The 22717-nt window shown below is 35.4% G+C and overlaps 1 protein-coding gene across 5 annotated transcripts in view; it reads left to right on the top strand.

The window, feature by feature from the left end:
- CDC14A (cell division cycle 14A) overlaps positions 1–22717 on the top strand; it is a 65313-nt gene that overhangs the window by 23283 nt on the left and 19313 nt on the right. For 4 of the 5 annotated variants that reach the window (XM_080407096.1, XM_080407092.1, XM_080407093.1 and 1 more), the window contains exons 5-9: positions 4944–5023; positions 13669–13735; positions 15862–15924; positions 19097–19184; positions 20973–21203. In XM_080407096.1, coding sequence (XP_080263222.1) covers positions 4944–5023; positions 13669–13735; positions 15862–15924; positions 19097–19184; positions 20973–21203 — 529 coding nt within the window. The remainder of the gene's footprint in view (positions 1–4943; positions 5024–13668; positions 13736–15861; positions 15925–19096; positions 19185–20972; positions 21204–22717) is intronic. The other variant, XM_080407095.1, reaches the window with a different exon arrangement.

The following is a 22717-nucleotide window of genomic DNA, read 5'->3' as shown; positions in this document are numbered from 1 at the left end:
AACAGCTTCTTAGACACGTTGTACGGAAATACTCTATAGCTATTAAACTATTCTATTAATAGTCATAAGTTTAAGTGAAAGTCAAGTCTTTAAAACTTCATTGGCAATAGCCTCTTTGTAAATCACGTCTTGGGAAGATGCGTTTTCTAAATATCGGTTTTTCCAATGGACTTTCAATACTTTTGGACTAATCATGTCCAGTTGCTCAATTGCCGTCTGGGCTGTGAAGAATTTTGCAAAGGTAATGTCTGTCATAAAATTGAGATTAAGAAGACAAAAATATCTGAAGTGTTACAAGAACAGAAGAACATGTAGACTTCTCTAATCTTACAGAGAACTTCAGCATTCCTCCTGACTGGCTGAAACTACAGACTGTTCAGTGATGTTAAGCAGGGTGCTGCTAGATATTGCATAGTTGTACTAGGAGCCACAGAGAGTATCTGGAAGAATATCTAGAACTGCTTTGCTTTTCCCTTCATCTGTTTGGAGACTTACTTTACTTGGTGGGATTTTTTTGATGTAGTCTTCCACAATAGCGTTTTGTTGGTTTTGGTTTGTTTGTTGGGGTTTTTTTTTGTTTGGTTTTGTGTGTGTGTGTTAAGAAGAAGTCTTTTAAAATTGTTTTAAAACAGTTTAGTCTTGCAAGTACTTTCATGCATACCAAAACTTAAGTAGCCTGGTTTGACTCAATTTGTCCCTAGTAGTTTCTGGAGGAAGGAGGGATGAGAGGGAGTAGGTTTAACCAGATTGTACTGAGGTGATTACATGAAGTTCCCACTTGTCATCTAAGAATTAATTATTGGAGAAATTGTGAAGGACAGTGCATTTTTTCCTGTCTGATAACATATGGATGAACTGGGGACTGGGTGTCTCTTCCCATATTCTTAAGGTATTTGTTGTTTCTTTTCTGGTTGGAAATCAAGGAATCCCTACCTGGTTGTGCACTCTGCGATCTGTAAGGTTTGGATTCCCTGGAGGAAAAGAGCAGGAGGAATATTAGTCAGTTTGTACCAGTGACTGCTTTGGTTCTTCTAGAGAAAATGGGGCAGGAGGAAAACAGAACATATATGTATGACAATTGTTTCTCCTGGTAAACCCAGAGCTTTAATTCTGTCCTTGTAGAAGAGATGTAGTAATTTTCTCTTGTAGTTCTTCAAAGATCAAAACTTGATCAGTGGACCAAAATCTGACTTTTGAGCAGTCCTGGGAAACATAATACTCTCATACTGTGACAAACTCTGAAAAGAGATCTAGTGAGCTCTTCTTCCTTTTCCTTGTAGGTAGCAGATGGACTGGTCATATTTCTTTCTCACAATTACTTTACGTGTGTATTTTGGTAGTAATAGCTTTTATTAGACTTACATAATGCCAATAAGGGAGAAAAAGCTGTTGAGTTCTTAAGTTCGTAATTTTATCATAGCGAATGACTGGGTAATAGCAAACTGCTGCATTCAGTCATTTTCTTGGTGGAGAGTTTTCACCTAATTTAAAAATTAGACTTCTCAGCTCTACCTGAAGCTTGAAGGGCTCATTCTCTTGTAATCTAAGCGTATCACACTACTGCTCAAATCATCAGTTCCTCCCTTGGAGGGTCAGCAAGTACAAAGGCTTTTCAGTTACTGCAGCATATACAGCCTCTTTGCTGTTTCAATCAACACCTTTCTTCAGATCGGGTTAGATTGGCTTCACAGAATTCTTGTGATAACTTAGCAACACTAGAGTGGCTTTGTTCCATATAATCCTTGTTTGAAAATGTCAGGTGCAGGCGGGAACAAGATGAAACCAAATTGTATCGGAAATACTGTGGATGAGTGTTAAGGTGGACTTAAAAAATACTAATTCCCTTTTTGTTCTGTAAACTTTTTAGGACATACGGTACGGATTTTCTTGGCAGTGTGTGTGTGTGGCCAGTATTGATACATGTTATATGTCAGCATAATGTCCCAACTGTGGAGAGCGTTGTCTTTCAACCACACTATTAGAAAAAACATACTTGAAAATTTTCAGTGTTTGCTGAATTTCTTTTTTTTACAGGTAGCAGTGCCACATGGTAAGAGTTATAGCAGTGACAGTGGGGAAAGGGAGCAGAACCTTGTCCCTTATACAGCAACTCTTGTAAGAGAATAGTTACTATCTGGAAAGTGTGTTTTTTTTTTCTCGAAAAAAGGTTTTACTCACATTACTACTTAGATAGAGGTTCAGTTTATATGAACTATGCACAACAAGCTCTGTGTTGTGGTTTTTTATTTGTATATATTGCAGAATGAAAGCACTTTGAAGATTAATCATATTAGATTGAAAAATGAATCTAAGTTTCAGTTGTGGAGTTTTCATTGATAAAGATGAGTCAGAAATGGTCTCCTCGGGTTTTCTTACTGGATATCACTACTTTTTAAGTACTAAAGACATGTACTGTAGTGTTTCCTTCTCCATAACATCCATAATAATGCAATAACTTCCTCCTTCAGTTATTGCATTATTCCTGACGTCTCTGATGCTTCTGTTTTTTTCAGGCACTCTGTTCAGTGCTTCTTTCCCTCTCTTCCTTAATTTTGTGTTCCTAATGTCTTTTTCCTGTTTTCATCCTGGTATCTATGAGCTTTGTAGACAGACAACTAGCAGTGTTTGGTTCAAAATGTTATGGATACGTGTCTGAGCAGAGACAGCTTTGAAGTACCATTACTTCTGTGAAATAAAAACTGTATTATTGGGAAAATGTTCATTTAGTACAAATTTGCCCCTGCTTCAGATTTCTGACTCCCTAATTGTGTAAGAGGGAAACTAATCTTTTCCTGAAGTCTCTGAACTACAATCTTAAGGATGTTTTGACTATAAGTAGGAATTTGGGCTTTAAATGTAAGCTAATCGAAGTGATGATTGACATTATTGATGTGAATAAAATCAGTATTTTTCTATGAAATACACTCCCCCCAGAAATCTGTTGGACAGGATGTGTTGTTCTTAAATGCAAAACCTTTGTGGTGAGAGGGACTATAAAGGAAATACAAAGGAGAGTTATTTCACAAACTAAAAATCTTTTACACTAACTGTGAAAGCAGAATAGCATTGCTGTGCTGTAGGGGTTCAAAGCCTGAAATTGGTGCCATTAGTTAGTGGTCATTGCTGTAGATAGACTATACAGCTTAAAAATAAGAAAAAATGGACCCCTCTATTCATGAATTAAGTAAATGCATTTATCCATTAAGTAAATTTCTCAATCTGTTCCAATACTAATAATCACTGGTTTTACCCAACAACAAAGAATTCAATATTTCAGTTAGAAACAACTGCTCTGGTAACACAGAATAAATGGAATGGCTTCCCTGCAGAAACTGTGGTCTGTTTTTAGGGTGGAAATGATGCGTTGCTTTCAGAGATTGAGGAGCTAGGGGAAATACGGAAGTTTGAGCTAGTACAGGGGCGTTAATTATAAGGAACATGTAATTTGGGCACTTTTGCTAAATGAAACAGCAGTAATGTCATTGCTGTAGTAATGAGACTTAATATTTGAAGATCAGTGGGAGCTGTTGCTCTTTTTGGGTGCTGATTATACTGATCCATGCTATCGTTGTGACCACGATGAGCGGAACACCAACATTGGAGACTGAGAGAAATGTAACTCCGTGTTAGGCAATTGATCTTTTGAAAGCAAATCAATCTGGAGGGTTTTGATCGAAAATTAGATCAGTGGTTCAAAGCAGAGAAATAGGTAGTAGTTAAAAAACAGATGATTCTGGACCCTCTTTTCGTTGCATTATGGCAAAGAGTTTTTCAGACTGTTCTACTTCAGTAATTTTTTGGGTGGGTTTTTTTATTATTATCTGTCTGCCTTGTCCATGCTTGAGGAAGAAATGCAAGAAAATCTCCTTAACATGTTGACATCTTACAGAATACTGAGAGTTCCATCAACTTGAGATACGACTTTAGACATAGAGCAAATTGCAAACATTTTGGAGTGACTACCATTTACCTATATTCTAATGTCCTCAAGGTCAAAAGCTGAATAAAACTTTTAGATCAGGAACTAATCTATTTCTTAGTTAAGAAAATAGTTGTTAGAATAGTTAATTTTCAACAGTTAAATGCGTGTAGATCTAAAAAGTATCTGTATAAGTGCTGGTTATAAGATGAATTGGGGAAATGAATAGGAAAGTTGTGTGACTTTGTTCACAAAACATTTTGTGCATGTGAAATGTGCCACTCTAAACTGGACAAAATCTTTTTTTGTAAATAATGTGCTTGCTTAATATATATTCCAAATTAAATTTATTTTAGGACCAATTTTACTGTACAAGTAGACATTGAAATGCAACAAGATGTGGTTGTATTCAAATTTTTTGCTTATGCTAATGCAGCTGATAGTGTTCAATGATAGCAGAATGAACCTTAGCTTAGGGTATTGCATTAATTGTATGTTGGTCTTGTAGTAACAGGTTCAGCTTGTTGAATTGGGTATTTTTGTTAATTAGTAGTTTGATATTGACAATTAAGAATCAAAATATATTTGTGCTGGAAAATCTTCCGTTGAGCTATGATAAAGAAATGTTTCCTTTGTCAGCTGCTGTGATAATATTTTGACTCAGCTGAAGTTGGTCAGAGAACTAGTATAGACACCTATTTTTCGTCTTAGTATGATGTTGAGTTTGTCTTAAAAGTCTCTCAGTTGCAGCAATACGTGATTTTTTTTATTATTTTAATTTTTTTTAAAAGAAGGGGAATGACACAGAAGAAATCCCAGTTTCTGTTGATTTCTAAGTCTTTTACTTTTGTAGGTCTGTCTTTTCTGACCTGTAAATGTTATAAGAGTTGGTCATGAAGGAGTATAGTATACATTCTCAACAGTTAAGTGAGCTGGGGGGAAGCTTACGTTTGGTTAACGGCTTTCAGACTAAGGGCTGATTTTTATTTTGTTTTATTTTTTTCCTTTCCCCAATCCTGTTCAGGTAATATACTTGAAGAAAACACCAGAAGAAGCTCACAGAACACTTCTGTCTGGATCTAATCCACCATATCTTCCATTTAGGTATGTGAACATAAGAATTGGGCCTAACTTTTGTGTTTGGGAAATTGCTAAATAAAAATTTTTCAGATGGCCTTCCCAGAAAAGGTTTCATGTCTGATACAGATGCTGTATAGAAATGACTGATCTCCAGAAAAAGTATATTTTACTTCTGGTGGAATTACTCAGTGTTGGAATAATAAAGCCATTTAGATTGAGTTAAGTTTTAAGTAATGACTCCTGATCTTGCAGGCTGTCAGGTTTTGAAAATAGTTCTTAGCATGTTTGTGATGTAGGAATTAAAACTTTTCTTCATAGTATATCATGTTTTACTGTTTGGAAGTCAATCTTTTAAATTACCTACTACCTAACCAGCTAGATCTACATGAATGCTGTTATATTTTCCCTATTTACAGAACAAGTGCTGATGTTCAAGTTATTCAGTTGCTTTGCCTTTCTGTTTTCAATGAATCATAGATAATTCCTATCAGTCTGTCTATTCTCTGTACTAAGTTTATATTGAAACGGATCTGAGGAGTTTTAGCTATCACACATCTAATAAAGAGATTTCCAAATTCTTTTCATGGTGTGGACCATGAAATGTCCTTGTGCTTTGTAAGTGAAAATACCGTATGTCTTAAGCAAATGCTGACGATAAAAGGCAACTGCAAGAAGGTCAATATCTCTTTTTTTCTTTTTTTTTTAGTGGAGTCAGCATTTACAAGTAGTATTCACTGTGAGCCAATGCATTTGTAAAATGTAGACTTGCCTTGTCTGTATCAAATTCATCTGATTCTACAGCCACTCAGCAAAGGAAGATCAGATTGTCTGTCATCTCATAGCTTGTACATGAGCCAGATAGAATATAAACTGTTGGGGTGGTAGATTTGTATATAAAGAACAGTTTGGCTATGAAATCTTAAACCATCAAACACCTTTTTTAGAAAAGGGTATCAAATCAGTGATAGCTTTTATTGGCAGAGAGTTTATACATTGACCTGGTCATAGCTCTCCAAAGCCCAAGAAGTTTGCTGAGCTACTGATACCCATATTTTTTCAGTTAATTATAAAAAATACTTGGTACAATGCATAAAAAAAATCAGTTATTATAAACACATTGGTGTTCTTTAAAATCTCCAAATTCTATATAAAATACAGGAACTGATGATCTAACTTAAACAAAGAGTAAAGTATAGTTTTCTCCACCTTTTACATTCTTTGGTTCCCAGTCTTCTCTGTTTGAAATGATTACATTGGTCCTTTGCATTTACAGAAGGTTCAGCTATTGGGAAACTGCTGCAAGAAGTTCTGTGAAGCAAACTCTAGTACTCTGAGCACAGAAACTGTGTCAGTACCTTCATCTGTCTCCTTATCATTCTGGGGAAGCAACAAGTGAAATATTTTCTCTTTCTTCTGGGGATTACTATGTAACATTTTAGTGGAGTCTAAAAAAACCTGATTTTCCTTTTCGTATCAAATCAAATTCAATTTTTGCAGGAGTATTCCTTTCACATAAAAGCTTTTAATACTAAAGTGACTTTGATGTTTCAGGATCTTAAGCTTAGTTTATTCAAAACTTGCTTAAAAAGCAAAACTCTTAGCAGTGGAGGATGTATGTTACCTGGTAACAGCTGTATCTTGTTAACCCATTAAAGAAACCTACTGTTTGGGCTTATAGTGAATTCCGATGTCTTTTGGTTCATTTCTCCCTTGCCCAAGTAAAGATTAAGGTGTGCAGAAAAGAGGCTCTGACACAGTGAAGAGCCTTGGTTGTCAGATGCCAAAATTGAGACAGAAAACTTGGCAGGAAGAGTGTGTTTCCAGAACAGTATTATATGACACTGTTTGCTCAAACCAAAGGCCTTTGCTTTGCAGCCAGTTCCTTATAATGATGGCAGTAGTCATAGTAATAAAAATTGGTAGGAAGTAGTGAAAATTATTGGCTCTGTGATTTCTTTTGAGGCTGACAAGAACCACAGTAACAAATTTTAATGACAAGAAACAATTTCATGTTAAGTAATTACTCAAAGCAAATCCTTGTGAGGTTAAATTCATAAAGTTCTATTCCAAAATAGAATAGTTAGCTACTCTAAAATCAGCAAAGGAGGGGGTCAAAAAGTACACGAAACTGCAAGGTTTTCTGAAGATAACTTTATATTGTATACAAAGAGCATTTCATGTTTCCCCGGGGTGGGGGGTGAGAATACTAACTGAAAACATTGAAGAAGGCAATGTCTGGCAAAGGGACTACTTTTTTGTAGTCTGGGTTGTCAGGATGATTACAAAAGTGTGATCGCTTCATTCTGTTTGTCAGCTTCAGGAGAAGAGGGCAATAAATGTATAGAGTAGGCAGTTTTCTTAAACTCCTCTGCAGTCTTTGTCTGTGTTTTAAGACCTGGGAGAAAAATGATTGGCTAAAACTAAAGATTTTTTTGGAGTTTGCGGTGGTCTTTTGTGGTGTGGATAGGTTTTAGTACATTTTGGGGGGGTTTTTTGGTTGTGTTTTTTTTTTTAACACAAAGCTTTGACTATTTTAGGGGATGGGAGGGAGGCAATCTTCTTGAGTGGAGTCTTGCTGTTCCTAGAAGAAACACAGTGCTATGAGCTTTAGCTGGAAAAATTAAACATCCTGATTTCTTGAGCATTCCTTATTATATGGTGTGGGGCTAGAAAGGACTTCAGTTTCTTTTGGAGCTGCTTTGGACTAGGTCAGGTCTTGGCAGTGGATTAGAGCCTAAGCACATTCTGTTACCTGCCGCGCAGTTTGTCCTGCGGGGAAAGGCAGCTGTATAATCTAGCTGTACAGGAGGCGAGACAAACAGAAGTAAGGAAATAAACTGAAGGTTTCTGACAAGATAGGAGGCTAGGTAAGGAATGGGGAGTCTGATAGAGGAGGGGATATTTGGGGGCTGAATTCATAAGAAGAGGCTGGAATAGTTATGTAAAAAGCTTAAGAATTACCAGGGCTGAGAGACGGGCAAGTAGGTCTGATGAAGGGCCTGCAGTGGGACAATCTAGATTAGCTTGGAGTGGGGAAGAAAGAATTTATTCCTCCTTCCCTGGTTTTCCAAGGCATTTGAGATTTTCTCCTCCTGTCCATTCTAAGACTTTTGAGATCTTTGGTGCAAAATACAGCAGGATGCAGAGTCTCAAGCAAACGAACCTGTGCTGGAAGCAGTAGCACACTGCCTTAGGTAGTATTTCTGCTTGGCATTAAGCTATTCTGTGAAGAAACAAGTTGGTGCTGAGAAAGTTCGCACTCCTTCCACTTCTTTAATGACATGAAAAGGACTAAAATGATTCTTATGTACAATGAAAAACATAAGCCAAATGTCTTATCTCTTCCCTTCTGTTCTAAAGGTCTGGGAAGGAAATAGTTTGAGGTATTAATCATTGGTATTCAGTACTTATTGACTTGTGTTTATTCTTGGAACCTGGAACTTGGATATTATATAACTTCTGTAGTATAGGTCATCCCTGAATAGTTTCATGTGCGAGGGTTTATCAGTTGAGTGTTACAGCTAGACTGTTTTAACAGGTTTCTTAATTTGGTATCTGAAGTGTCATCTAATTGGAAAAAACAGAAAACTTTCAATAGGTAGAAGCTGCAGGATTGTCAGATTCTTTATGGAGTGCTGAGGTGTGTTCACATGAAGTGATTGCTGGCAAACTGATCTGCTTTCATCTAGCTCAGTGACCTCAAAAAGCCTTAATCGGCTTAGGTCTTCAGCTGGTATTTCATTTAAAGACAGCTTCAGCAAATACTGTTCAGAGTGGAAGGAAATCGGAATACCCCTCTTACAAGATAGATGTAAACCTTTTGGTTTTGTTTTTATAAGAGAAAAATTAAAAGATAAAGCAGGAGGATAAGGCAATACTGTCTTTGAGGCACTTCCATCTTACTTTTGGCTTATTCACTGTGACTTGGTGACGCTGAGTCCCTTGAAGATCTTGTGCTTTTTTTCCTCACTTCCATTTAAGAAAACTGTTAAAACCATTTTAAATTATTATAAATACCAGTTTCCTATTGTGAAACTTTTAGATTTCTACCTCAAACTACTTTGTATTGACTTTATGTTAAAGAGAAAAAATAATTTGTATTACTGTGTTCAGTCTCTAGATACGACATGAATTTTGGAGCTAGATTTTTAGTTTGTGGCTTTTGGGTTTTATTTCTTTAGTGGCAAATGCTGAGGAAACAAACTGTTTTATTGACAGTGTTAAGAGGTTTGGTGAAAGGGAAAGTGTTATCCAGTATTGAGGTCAGCTACAGTAACTGAAATCGGACATGGGATTTGAGCTGTGTAATGCTGGCTCAGGTTCGTACTACATCTGTATCTCATAGAAACAGTCACATTTTTCTCTACTTTGAAAGTAAATAGAGTATTATCAGGTAATAGTTGGTAAAGCACTGTTTGAAAATCAAGGTGATTATGCATTTGGCCATAAAAGACTGGAAGAATACTGTAAATGGAAACATGATCAGCAACACAAATCAGAGCACCCACACTGTTAAACTGTGCAGGAGATGTCTGTATGTGCTCTCTTCTATTATTCTGATATGAAATGAGGTTGGCTTTCTCTTCTATGCTTTTTTTAAACACAGACTTCCAACTTGAACAAAAAGGAAATCCAAATAGCTTGGTTTCCACCAGTGAAAACACCTAAGTGTTTCTGTATATGCATAAGTAGTCCCACTGGGTTGAAAAATCACTGCTGTCTTAAATGTAAGCACATAGATAGTTTTCTGTAGGATAGGATGCTGACTTTGTACAGTGGACAAAGGAGAAGGATAAGTTTAATAGGAGGAATGTCTAGAATTAAAATTAATTTAAAATTGTATGTTTCTGCGAGGTTAACAAAGGTACTTTTCTTCATAGTGCTCTTCCTCATAACTGTTAGTACATGTATTTGGTTTGGCCTGTTCAGAATCTATTGCGATTTATGCAAGCTAAAATTAGTATTATTAATTATTGCTTTAAAAGTTTTGAAATAGAACTGTTATTGGTAGAAAGAAAATGCATGCTGGTGGATCTAGCACTATGTAATTGACTTAAGTCAATGTGGTATGAGAACAGCTGTATTTCTAACAGGATTTTCGTATAGGTTAGTACTAGTTCTGACAGTATTCAATGTTTTTATCTATGGTCTGGAAATTTATACAGAATCAGTAGGAGAATGGGTTGACACAAAGAATGGTGAAATTGAACTAGCTGTTCTGTATTAGTTTTTAATTATTTAGTGTTCTCCAGGAATTGCATTAATTCAGAAGAATTCAGAAAGTAAGGTTAAACTTGTTTTTTAAATATTTATTAAGTTTCTCAATGATTTGGCATGACTTCTGACTGATTTCTCTGGGGAAAAAAAAAACCAAAAAACTTTAACTGCTTCAGCCTGGAGGAAGGCATCTAGGTTGCTGGGGGAGATGGGGCAGGCAGGCGGAGATTTGTTTTGCTTCTGCTTTTAACAAAGAAAGAATCAAAATAATTAGTCACTTAAAATACTTTAGACAACTCTCTCTAAACAAAAGGATGTTTTACTTGAGTAATTTATTTAAAACATTCTGGAAATCAGGCATGATAAACTCTTTAATTTTTGCCTTTTGAGTATTTCAAGGCCTTTCTAGACATGTAATTGGCAGTAAAATTGACAGTAGGCATCTGTCCTCTCTAATGCTTCTGCAAAATGACTAAACTCTAAAGGAATACTAACACTTCTCTGGAATCATATGAAATCAACTATTTGATAGGAAGATTGAATAAAAAAAATAACACTTCATAAGTATGCTGTGACTTTGCTTCATAATACTTTTTTAATGTGTTGTTGTAATATTTAAAACAGCTCTGTAAAGTGCACTTTATTGCTTGCTGTGTGTTCTGAAACTAGTAACCTGGGTTTCTTCTCCTAACACTGAGTCCACAAGCCCTTGCTTTACCTGTACTTCAGATATCACTCTACTGTATCAATGAATCCAGCATGCAGAGTCCTTATGGATTGTACTTAAAACTTCTGCCAGATTAATTTCTTCTTACACCTAAAATTTGATAACTGTAGATAGCTGAGCTTAAATTTGTGGAGCATAAAACAGTAAAGTTTCGGAAAGGGGGTTGCATCTGGAATTGATATAATAGACCAGAAACTAGAAAAGAAAAAAAAAATAATTCCTGGACTTACTCTGGTAAGGATTGGGAGTACCAAAATAAAAATGGCTATGGCTTTAAGGAAAAAAAATGTGTAGATTTTGTTCCATTTTCTTGTTTTTCAAATTAGAATAGGAAGAGCTTTTATGGTATGCTTGTGTTTCCTTACCAGAAGATACTTGAGGGGCAAAGGGAGAGAAAGAGAGAGGTTATGGCAAGATACAATATGCTCAGTATTTGCCATGGTTCACCAATCATGCTGGCACTTGAAGCATTAGGTAATATTAAGTCACTGCTTCCAGGTGTTACTGCACTACTGTGCTGTCATTCATATCTGCTGTTTTTTTATGGTTTCATTACACTGTCGTGTTCTGCCACAAAAGACAGATGAGGGGGTGAGTTTTTCAGATGTTAATTGTGCTGTGTTTGTTTAAAAAAACACTAGAATACCACTGTTCTTTGGGTTTCTGGAAATTTGGGATTAGGTTTAAACAGGTTTTTATTTGTTCATGCAAAAAACTTTGCCTATTTGGAATTTTCCTGGCTTTCAGTCCTATTATTTCACTGTGTGAAACAGCAGAGCTCTTTTCTCCAGTCATAGTACATCTACTTTAATTGTTAGGTGCACAGCAACAGGAATGAGATGTTTGAGGTATGGATGATGTAGGCAATAGATGTTGGCTACCAGCACCCATGTGCACTTGACTGGTGATAGCTGTCGGTGGGAACTGTAGCTAAGAATACTGTACACCTGGAATTGTGATAGGTTTATCTTATACATCTAGGTCAAGTTCAGTGTCCTTCCTCCCTGTTTCCTCTCCCTTCCGTCTCTTGTTCTCATAGCTCTTCTTAACGGATTAGAGATTACGTGGCTTTTTCCCTCAGTATTTTTTTTATGTACTGCAGTATCAGATGCCTTATCAGTTGAAGTAGTTACATGCATACAGATAAACATCTAAATCCTTGTTATAGCAAAATAACATGTAACACAGAATGTCTGCTACAATCATATCTTCCATTCATACTTCTCTAAATACTTCATTTTGTGGTTTTAATTGTTTTAGGTTTTGTTGTTTCTGTCAGCCCCTTCAGAAAACTTACAGCTTCTAAAGATTTTATGCTATGTATACGTTCCCATTACGGTCTTAAGATTTTGCTTGGATGATTTTTTGTTTGCTAAAATGCTTTTGTGCTAAAATGATACCCAACTTTCCCCTGTCAAAAATATACTGTCTATAAAGCTTTATATTTTACAGCTTTGATATGTTCTGCTTATCTAATGTAATGAAAATACATTATGGCTTTACATTTTAGAAAACTTCTTTGTTGTATTTGGATATTGAAGGTTTATTCACACTTGAAAATTACCATTCTAAAACATTGTAGCTAAGTATTTCTTAATAATCTAATAATTTGAAAGCTTTTTTAGAGTAGCCTGCATCTAATATGACACTACCACAACTGTAGCTTTTAATTTTCTTAAATACATTTTCCATGAACAATGCTTGCTCAAAACTGCTATACTTACTCTGCTCTTAAAGAATGGGTGAGAATATTCTTCTCTTAGGTACTTGGGACTGAAGAAGCATATTAATATAACAAATTTCATACTACTTCAAGCAAGTAGACTATCAAAAAAGGAAAGTTTTCAATGAAAGATTGAAATTTTGAATCAATTCTGATGTAAAGATGTATCTGGCTGAAACCTAAAATTTTGCTATTCTGATAAATTACAGTTCTTAGCACTCTGGATAAGATAGAGCAAAACCATAAAAGATTTCTTTAATCGGTGATTATGAAATTATCTTCCCAGGCAGGGTTTTGTTAAAATGCAAACTGGTCCGAAGCACACTTCGAAAAGTACTTTTTCATTTTTCCACAGTGCATTTGCTGCTGTTATTTTTGGTGGTATTACTTGGTTTTTATGTTGGTGCCTCTTACCGCTTGAATGTGTTTTGCTTTGGGGTATCCTATCATTTTTAAAGAGAATTTAAAGAGAAATTCTTATTTTCAGAGTGGCAGAACTAAGGTCAAGTAATTTAAAATCTAATTATATCTAGATAACTTTGAATCACATCCGCAGTCAGGCATCAAAATGAGAGCCTGTAAATGAAATCCAAACTAGTAGTCTATTTGCCTTTTCACTGTTAGACAGTGTAATGCTGTTAAGACTCGAATAATGGTTAAAGCAGGTTTTACTGTATTTGCTACAATCCTGACACAACTGAGAGAGGATGCAAAGCTTCCTGTTCCAGGACAGCATAAATAATTTGGTAAATGGCATGTAGTTAGCTGATGTAAAATACACACATAAAACGATGTGCAGTATTGGATTGCATTGACACTAAACTACATATGTGGTAGGGGAGTGCTTTAGCGTGAACAAGCTTCTAAAAAAATGTTGTCTTTGAACTTTAATTCAGAGTTCTCAGAGGGGACTGAATAACTTGAATATTCTGTTGTGCTGGCTTTCCCTGAATTCTTAAAATAATTCTGTCTATATTAAATTAATTTGTATTGAATCTATAGGGATGCTTCATTTGGGAACTGCACGTACAATCTTACGATCTTGGACTGTTTACAGGGAATAAATAAGGTAATAACACTTTTCCTTAGCAAAACAGATTTAAGTTGACTTTTAAAACATGAAGGAAAATACTGTTAAAATGTAGTAGTATACTGTCATGAAGCCTAATTTACTAAGGACTATGTTTGAGTCCTGACAATCCGAGGTTACACTTTTACCTGGGTGGCCTGGCCTTCGACAGCTGTCTGAACTTTGTGTTATGAATCAGAATGTGCAAGTGCACTGGGCCTGGCTGGGGGTAGTTCTTAACAGTGCATTAGATCTGCTAACAGGTCATTTATAACCATTGGTAAAAGGGAGTAACATAAGTTGATAAAGTCAAGTGAGACAGACATCTAGGTATACTGTGACTTAATCTGAGCAGTTTTTTGCACGTATTTGGTCCCATCTTTCCCCCCAAACATATGATGCAGTGTTTGGCACTAATATTTTCAGAATTGTTTAAAACAAATTAAAACTTACTAGTGTTGTGATGTGTCATTTCTGCAGTCCTGGGGAATATTAAGGTCCAATATTGCTTTTAAAAAAATGTTACATGACATCTTGCTGGCAAACTTGTGTTGTAGTATGTACTTCATATTATAAGCAAAGATTAAATTTTGCTCATTTGCCAGTGATCTTGATGAAGGGAGAAGGCTATATGAACAGTTCTGTGTAGATACTTTATAGGCTATTTGCAATTCTTAAAAGTATGGCAAAACAAGTGTTACTTAAAAATTGAAAAAAGAGAGATCAAGCTTAATATTTTTAGTTCTGTGGAGGTGGGAAAGGAGCTGTCAGTTAACAGCAAGACTCTAATTTGTATGGCATTCTACGGATCCTGAAGCTCTCTGAAGCAGTCAGTGCAGTCACTGTAATTTATCTGCAACAAACACGTCAGAAGGACTTTGAGAATCTGTTTTTCCTCCTTTGTTCCCATAAAATTTATTACTGAATCTTTGTCCAGTTCACCTACAGGGTTGAAAACACTTTGAGCAGAAAATCTAAACTACAGTCTTAGTCTACGTAGATTAATTTGGCGTTTGCATCCATATATATGTATCATATACATATAATTCAGGGGGCCTACAAATCCTGGAGTGTAGCCAGCCAACAATGCTTGATGAAATGCATTTTTCAAAATCAGCTGTTCAGGCAAACATCTTGGTATCTTAGGTTTCATGACAGGTCCAATCATTGAGCTTATGTTGCCTATGAAAAAAGCTATTTTTTATTTGTCTTAAAGAAGGTGCTCTATATGTAGCAAATAATGGCAGACTGATGACTATTATTTTTAAATCGTAGATTGTGGTGTGTTTTTTCTATCAAACTTTAATCCCAAAATGTCGTGTAATATCTGTACTTTTCAGAATGCAGTAGCATCAGTGTAAGTATATGCTGCAGAACTGTCTTCCACCTATTCCTTGGAAGAAATTTGGTCTATGAATTCTTTATTCATAGAATTGTTTTTGATACAGTATTATACATAAATCTTTAGGACAAAATTGGCATATTTAATAGTAGTACAGTAAACAAATACAAAAATTGACTTATTTCAATCCTGTAGTAAATACTGTCTAACATAGTCTAGTGAACTTCATTCTGTTAGTGGAATGTGTGTTAAAAGCAAATATGAGATACAGGTTATATACAGTACTGTATTCTCTTTATGCTATTTTGCCTGGCTATTGTGGTACTAAAATTGGAGTAACATATTAAGTATAGAAAATCAGTAAACAGTTAATGTTCTATATTTTATGTCCATCTGCATGAAAATGTATTCAACATTGAGTGAATGTGTGACAAAAAGGGAATTGCTTTTTAATTCATTATCTGCCTTACAGGAAAAAAGACATACATGCTGGGGTGGGGAGAATCAGTTGTATCATTTAAGTGGTATGCAACAGCCTTATGTCCCATTGTAATGTCTTTGAAGGGGGGAGAAAATGAGCCTGATGTGCTTTAGTGACTTTGTTGGAGTTATTGTTGTCTGTGTTGTTAATCTGTGCAAAATGTAACGTTGTCTTAATTATAGAGGCTTCAATAAGCCAAAACCACAAACATTTAGTGATTTAGTTTTGAGCCTCAAAACCAGTATTATGAAATGAGATTATATATCATATTTCAGTATAAACTGACACCTTGTTGCCTTTTAGGCCTTGCAGCATGGATTTTTTGACTTTAAGACATTTGATGTGGATGAATATGAACACTATGAGGTTTGTACATTTAATAATGAGTTGAATGTGTTTGATTTACCTAAAATAAGTTAGAATATGCAGTATCCCATGACTTAAAATGTACTGGAAACACATTTTAATTCAAGTAAAACCCAGTGTTCATATGTAAGATATGTACATCCAAACCCGTATGCTGTATGTGAAAAACACGCAGGATGAACATCTTCGCAATTTCAGCGTGTCACATAAATCTCCTGTTTTCTTCTAGCCTTTCTGGCTTCTGGGACCTCTCTCATGCTTCCCAACCTTCCCCCAGGATATGATCCAAGGTCTCTCAGCTGAACCTCAGAATCTGTGCTTTCTTTCAACGCTTGAGCTGCTTCTTGAGATGCTGTTAGCCCCAAATATATAAATCTTTTATAGCCACATAGATCACTTTTTCTGAGCTTTTTTAGTAAGGATGCGTTACGTGGGGATTTCAGTGATGAAAATACATCCAAAATACTTCCCTAATGCAGTCCCAGAAAGCTACATATGTCGTTCATTGTTCTGCCAGTTTTCTTACAACCAAAGAATAGATAATCTGAATGACTCTAGATGCTTCTAGGACCTTGTTCTGTGATATACGCACCTTTATCTGCTAGTAATAGATGGTTATCTCAAGCTATATGGCTCAGAGAACCTTTAAAATATGCCCATACTGCACCTGTGAACTGGGCTGTGTACAGAGGAGATGGCAGCACAGGTGTATGTGCATCTGGTCCAGAATAGCTGCATCATCTTTGTCTACCATTTCTCATACTCAAAGGAAGGAAAAGGGTTTTTACTGGTCAGTGACAACCATGTAGTTCTATTGGATCTTGTCTTTGGAACTCCCTTAAGTTCCTCCAGTTGCATTGGTAAAGGAGAGCAATATATAAACTAGAGGTGTACTAAACATTTGAATACATATTAAACTCTCTTCTCAGAGTTGTGTTACTTTTTTGTAGCCAGTATTCTTTCCCTTAGTCCCTGTATTGCAATTTTCAGAACATTTGGAAATAATGAGAATAAATTTGCTTAGTTTGAAAAGGTCCATCTTAAAATTTATTATCCTAAGTTGAATATTTCTATTAAACAAGTTTCAGGGATAATCGCTTTTCTTAAATCTCTGTAACATTTGATAAATAATTGCCTTGTTTTATAAGCAAGGTGTGGATGACTACATCTCTGAAATACAGCTGTAGGAATTGCTTCATAAAGGTTCAAGAAAGAAGGTGAAGTCAGGAGAGGAATAAACAGTGGAAAAACTTAATTTATAACACCAATTATACAGTAGATGTTGGCTGCACTAGGCATGCTATAACATACAGCTATTCACAAAACTTCAAAGCATTTGTAGAAGGATTTCTGTACACTGTAATGTTCCATAATAGTTAGATTGAGAAACTGGTATAGCCTGTGCTGAACTGCCAAAATTAAATGAACAGCAACTAAAATTTAAAGTAAGAAATTGCGGCACTTTTCCTTTCTATGTACAAAAGGAAAATGTTTTTTCGAAAACAAAAAGATGGTTGGGAATGTCTAGGATTCTGTACATACAGTAGGCATTAATCTGCCTGGAGAAAAGTATTAGAATAACTGACTAAAGCTATCCCATTATCTTGTTTAATGTTTAATGTTATTTTAGTTTGTGATAAGTATGCTGCCTGCTGTCTGAGTTTAAGCAGCAAGAACTTGGAATCATCTTTAATTTTTTGTTCATTTCTTGGCATGTCTTCTATTTTACTTGTGGTCAGCGTTGTATGTTTACATACGTCTTCTGCTATATTTATAAAACTTCAAATGTTCCAGGTTTTCGCTGTGTTAGGTCTTCAAATGTGTAGTTACGTCGGGAGGAGTTGCATAAGACTTAAAGGGAGCAGGCAAAAGGAAATTGTTTCACCTTTACAGTTCTTTCATCTTATTGCATTACCAAGGCAGCTAATTCCCCTTTTGTTGGACCAGATGTAAAATACTCTTTAATAATAATGTTTGCATGTAGTTTTGAGTATGTGTACACACATACACAAATATATATTGGTTAAAAAGTAACTTATTCACAATAACCCATGTAACGATGAAGATCTACTTAATTAAAAAATAAAACTGGTAATACAAATACAAAAACACTTACTGAACGGGACTTCTTCCTTAAATGGGTTAGAGGGGCTACAATGTTGAGATTGCAGTCTGTGATATAAACAAGGGGGGGGGCTGACTTGCCAAGATGGGTTCACTAGTCTTACACAACCTTGTTAACTTACAGGACTTTTCACTGTGTGAGGACGTTGGGAGCAAGCCTAATGGGCTTAGCTAAGCAAACAGTTGGTGAATTGATTGCAGTAATGTCCATTATCAGAACCTTTCACTCATTAGGATGTTTTGATGAGCTGGGAGCTAAAAACACAAGCTTAATAATGCAGTTGAACAGAGTGCCATGTCCTTAAGAGTCACGATGAGAATAACTGCATTGCCAAATGAGGAATGAGCATTCTTCAATGAAAAAACATGAAGGCAGTCTTGAACTTTAGTTCTGCATTTCCAAAGAAGCTTCTAATTTTGGCACTGATAGAACTTGCAGAGCTTTTTTGAAGTTTTGATTTAAAAGTGAGCAAGAAATGCAAAATGTCAGTTTGAGATTTTGGGGTTTTTTTAATCTATGGTTTTTACTTGATTTATACTTTCCTTCTATGATTACTGGCTCATCAGAACTTATGCTAGTATGTAAATTTCAGTTTCTACAGAGAAAGAATAATTGTTTTTGAAGGCTAATTGTTTTTTGTTTTCTGTGATTTTTTTTTTTTTTTTTTTTTAGCCAATGCCATACAGGGAAACATTTTTCTATATTCTTTGATTATAACCTATAAGAATGTTGATGTTTGTCAGTATTGTTATAAGTAGGTGTCTGAAAACACTAAGCCCTCTGAGGGAGAAATCTCTTAGAACTTTCTGCTTTTATTGGAAAACCTAAGCAAATTTTTTTTTGCATTTCATTTTAAGGTATTTCTGAGAAGCGGCTTATGATTAGTTAGTGTCCCATATAGGTAAGCTAGATAATTACATTTGAAGTGTTTTGTTTTAATGCGGCAAGAACATAGTAAAAAGTAAAATAAAATTTTGAGTCATTTTTTTAACCTTGTATGTACAGATATTAAAATGCTTTTCTCTTTCTCTTCTGAAATTTTTATAGCGAGTGGAGAATGGTGATTTCAACTGGATTGTTCCAGGAAAATTTTTGGCATTTAGTGGACCACACCCAAAAAGCAAACTTGAAAATGGTACGGTGTATATCTCAATGCTGTTCTGTGATCTTATTTTTCCCAGCATATTAAATAGTCACAGGAAATGAGCAGAAGATAATTGAAGATAATAAATTATCTATTAATCTCTGAAGTAATCATACAGTGACTTTTTATATACAATCATAGAACCTAATTTCAAAAGTTTGGAATTTCTTCTTTGCTAGAAGAATTCCAACTCTTCGAACAGTCAGTGACTTTCATTCAGTGATATAGTGCCTGAGAAATTCAGGCCCCTTACTTTTCTCCTGGAACCTGCCAATGTGATACGGTAAGTATGAGAATTAAAGGTGAGTTGTATAAAGCAAAGGAGACTGTGTTAAGAATTGTGTAACAAAGGCCAGGAAAGACTTTAAAAAGACTCTTGCATTTATTACTGAAGATTCTTGAGATAATGGGAAAAGCCTATATAATTCTAATGGAATAAAAAAAGAGAAATTTACCCAGCAGAGGAAAAGTAGAGATTTGGTCCAGCTAAAAGGAAAATAATCAGTTTAAAAACTACAATCATATTTTTGCTGAATTTCACCTTATTCTTTGTGCCATGGTATTTTATGTGAGCACGTTTTCTGAATGTCTGCCTCTTTCCTCCCCACTCTACCTTCTGCGCTCTCATGTTTCCTTTATGACTGGAATGCTGCTAATTGCATACTGTCTACTAAAGATTTAAACTAAATCCAGGGACAAAATGTTTAGGTTGGTTTGGGTTTCTTCTGCAATCACTGTTACAGTCTTTTCCTGCAGAATTTTTCAAAAACTACTCAAATTGTTCTATGGAGTTAGGAGAACTTGTGGTTTATTTTTTTATAAGTATATAACTGAAAATTAATCAACTAACACTAATGTTTAAAATTCTGTTATGAGGCTACAAATAAGCCTCACCCAGGTGAGTGTAAGTACATGTTACAAAGCTACATTTTTCTCATTGTGTTGTGACTAATTGCATTTACTAAGGCATATATAACTTCTGGAAATGACCTGTGTGTTGTGAAGAAGCTTTCAGGTTTTACCTGAACAGGAATAAAAATTCTGGAGATAAACCAGTGAATTTGGTCAATGACAGACCTTCTGATTTTTGTGGTGGCTATGTTATTCCTGTGTTGTCCTTATAAGACTTAATTGTTAATAGGAAAGAGTAAACTACATTTTGCATCCATCCATCGTATAGGCATGGGTGCACGCTCCCTCAAGCCCTTGGCAGCAGAGAACATATGTTTGGTGAATGTGCCCTAAACAGTTGTGGTGTGGTTAGTGTTTGCGGCCCCCCCCATTCTTCTAAAGGATCCTTTTGTATCTCAACTGAATCAAGGCATAATTTTATTTTTTTTGCCACAACAGAGCAAAAATATTTCTGGTACTGCAGTTTATCCTTTGACTGTTCCTCTTGTCCATAGTATAGATCACCAATTATTATCCTCATAAACACAGTGTTTCCTCTTAAAGAATGTTCTTTGAGCTGCAGCTTTATAGATAAACAGCTGTTCTGAAATGCTAAATTCATGTATGTGCCCAGCTTTATGTATAAAACCCTACTTCTAGAGAGGAATGGGCTAAACAGCAGACAGTTTAATTATAGTCATCTTTATAAGCATTTTGTGGAAATATTTTTTTTTTGTGTGACTTAACATGTTTATTCAGAATAAACAATTAGAGCTTTTTAAGTATTAGCATGTTTATCATTCAAAAAATGTTTAGGGGGCAGTTTTGCTTAGTAGGCCTTTGAACTTCATCTATGATTGTAAATGATTGTTGCTTCCTTTTTTATAGGTTATCCTCTTCATGCACCTGAAGCTTACTTTCTCTATTTCAAGAAGCATAATGTTACATCAGTCATAAGACTAAACAAAAAAATTTATGATGCAAAACGCTTTACTGATGCTGGTTTTGAGCATTATGACCTGTTCTTCATAGACGGAAGCACACCAAGCGACAGCATAGTTCAGAGGTTCCTCAACATTTGTGAAAATGCTGAGGGTGCTATTGCTGTGCATTGTAAAGGTGGGTGCACTTATTTATTTCTCAGGTTAAAAGTCAAAGTAAGTATAAATCCATAGCGTTTTGTTCCAGAAATAAGGTGTTTAAAAAACACTTTCTGATTGTGGAAGTAATACTGCTTCATGATAGTTCACTAAATATGTGACAAATATTTGTTACTCTCATGTGCATATTAAGTTCTTTCAGCCTACTCTGCTATTTACAGTAACTGACAATCTGTTGTTCATTGTTCTGTTTCTTCTTAATATCACTTGAAGGCGTGAGTTTTAGTTGAAGGGAGATTTCTCTTTTGCATTATGCTTTCACAGCATTATGATAATTGGCTACGAAATGCAAAGGGCTGAAAGGTCTTCTTTGTCCTTTTGGACAGTTCTACATTTTTGTGTGGAGCGTGACTTCCACATTTCAAGTTATTGTGATGCCAGCATTTCAAACCAGCCTATTTCAGCAAATCGGCTAGAAAATACACAAAACATGCTTAGTCAAGAACGATTAACAAAGGCTTTGAAGGTTTTGGCTTGATTTATGTTTAGAGTTGTGTAAGGACATTGTGGAGATGAATGTCTTGCTGATCTGAAGCAAGAATAGTGCTATTCATAATTTTTCCTTGAACAATAAACATGCATATCAAAGATAAATAAGTTTTATTTGCTAACAAGTTGTTACTGTGACTAGGACTCAGAAATCCTGGCATTAATAAGCTGGACCTCTGCTAACTGACTAAATGAGCACAGAAGCTATTGATTAGCACGAGTAGATGGTTATTCTCCAGGTTTAGTTGCTAAAGGAATACAATATACTTTTCTAGTGACTTAAATACTTGCAAACTGAAGTATTTTTTGTCTTTTGTGTATTTAATAAGAAACCATCAATCTCAATTCTTTTTAAGTTTTTTACATCCTTTTAAATAAGCATATTGAAGTTAAAGCAACAGTTAGCTCGGAGTTAACGTATTGTCTGTAGTTTTCTTGTACTCTGCAATGCAGAGTACAGCTTCTACACTAGAAACTGCTTGTCACCAAAGTGGTAGAATGGTTTAATGCAAAGGATTGCTATGGAAAGTGTGTACGTTAACATGAACTTTGAGAAAATAACTGAAGTCTTAGTGATATATGCAGTTGGTAGATGTTACCTGCAGTTTTCAGAGACCATTTTCCTATTCAGATGTATATTTAGTGTAGTACAGCTCTTGGTTATCTATTTGCCTGTTGCATTCTAGTCTTCTGGTATATGGTTACAGAATCACAGTATTTGTGGACTTTTAGCTTTATCCTTTTACCTGACTCATCCTAACTTTCCAGAAAGTCATAGCAAGGTTTAGTTACTGGTTAAATGTAAAGAGCTTGTACTTGTGTATGGAATTGTCAGCAAGGATGTCTGGCTGCTTAGAGAGTTTCCATTTAGGTAGATGTTTGTGCATAAACAGTAGGCCACCATGAGAATGTAAACTGCAAATACTGTATTTGCAGGAAAAGGTTTAAATGGGGAGACCTTTTACTAGTAGGTAAGACACGGCG

This window comes from Falco punctatus (genome assembly GCF_963210335.1).
Source record: "Falco punctatus genome assembly, chromosome: 11".
NCBI lineage: Eukaryota > Metazoa > Chordata > Aves > Falconiformes > Falconidae > Falco > Falco punctatus.
The sequence above is the reverse complement of the archived record's forward strand: the minus strand, read 5'-3'. Positions and strand labels throughout refer to the sequence as shown.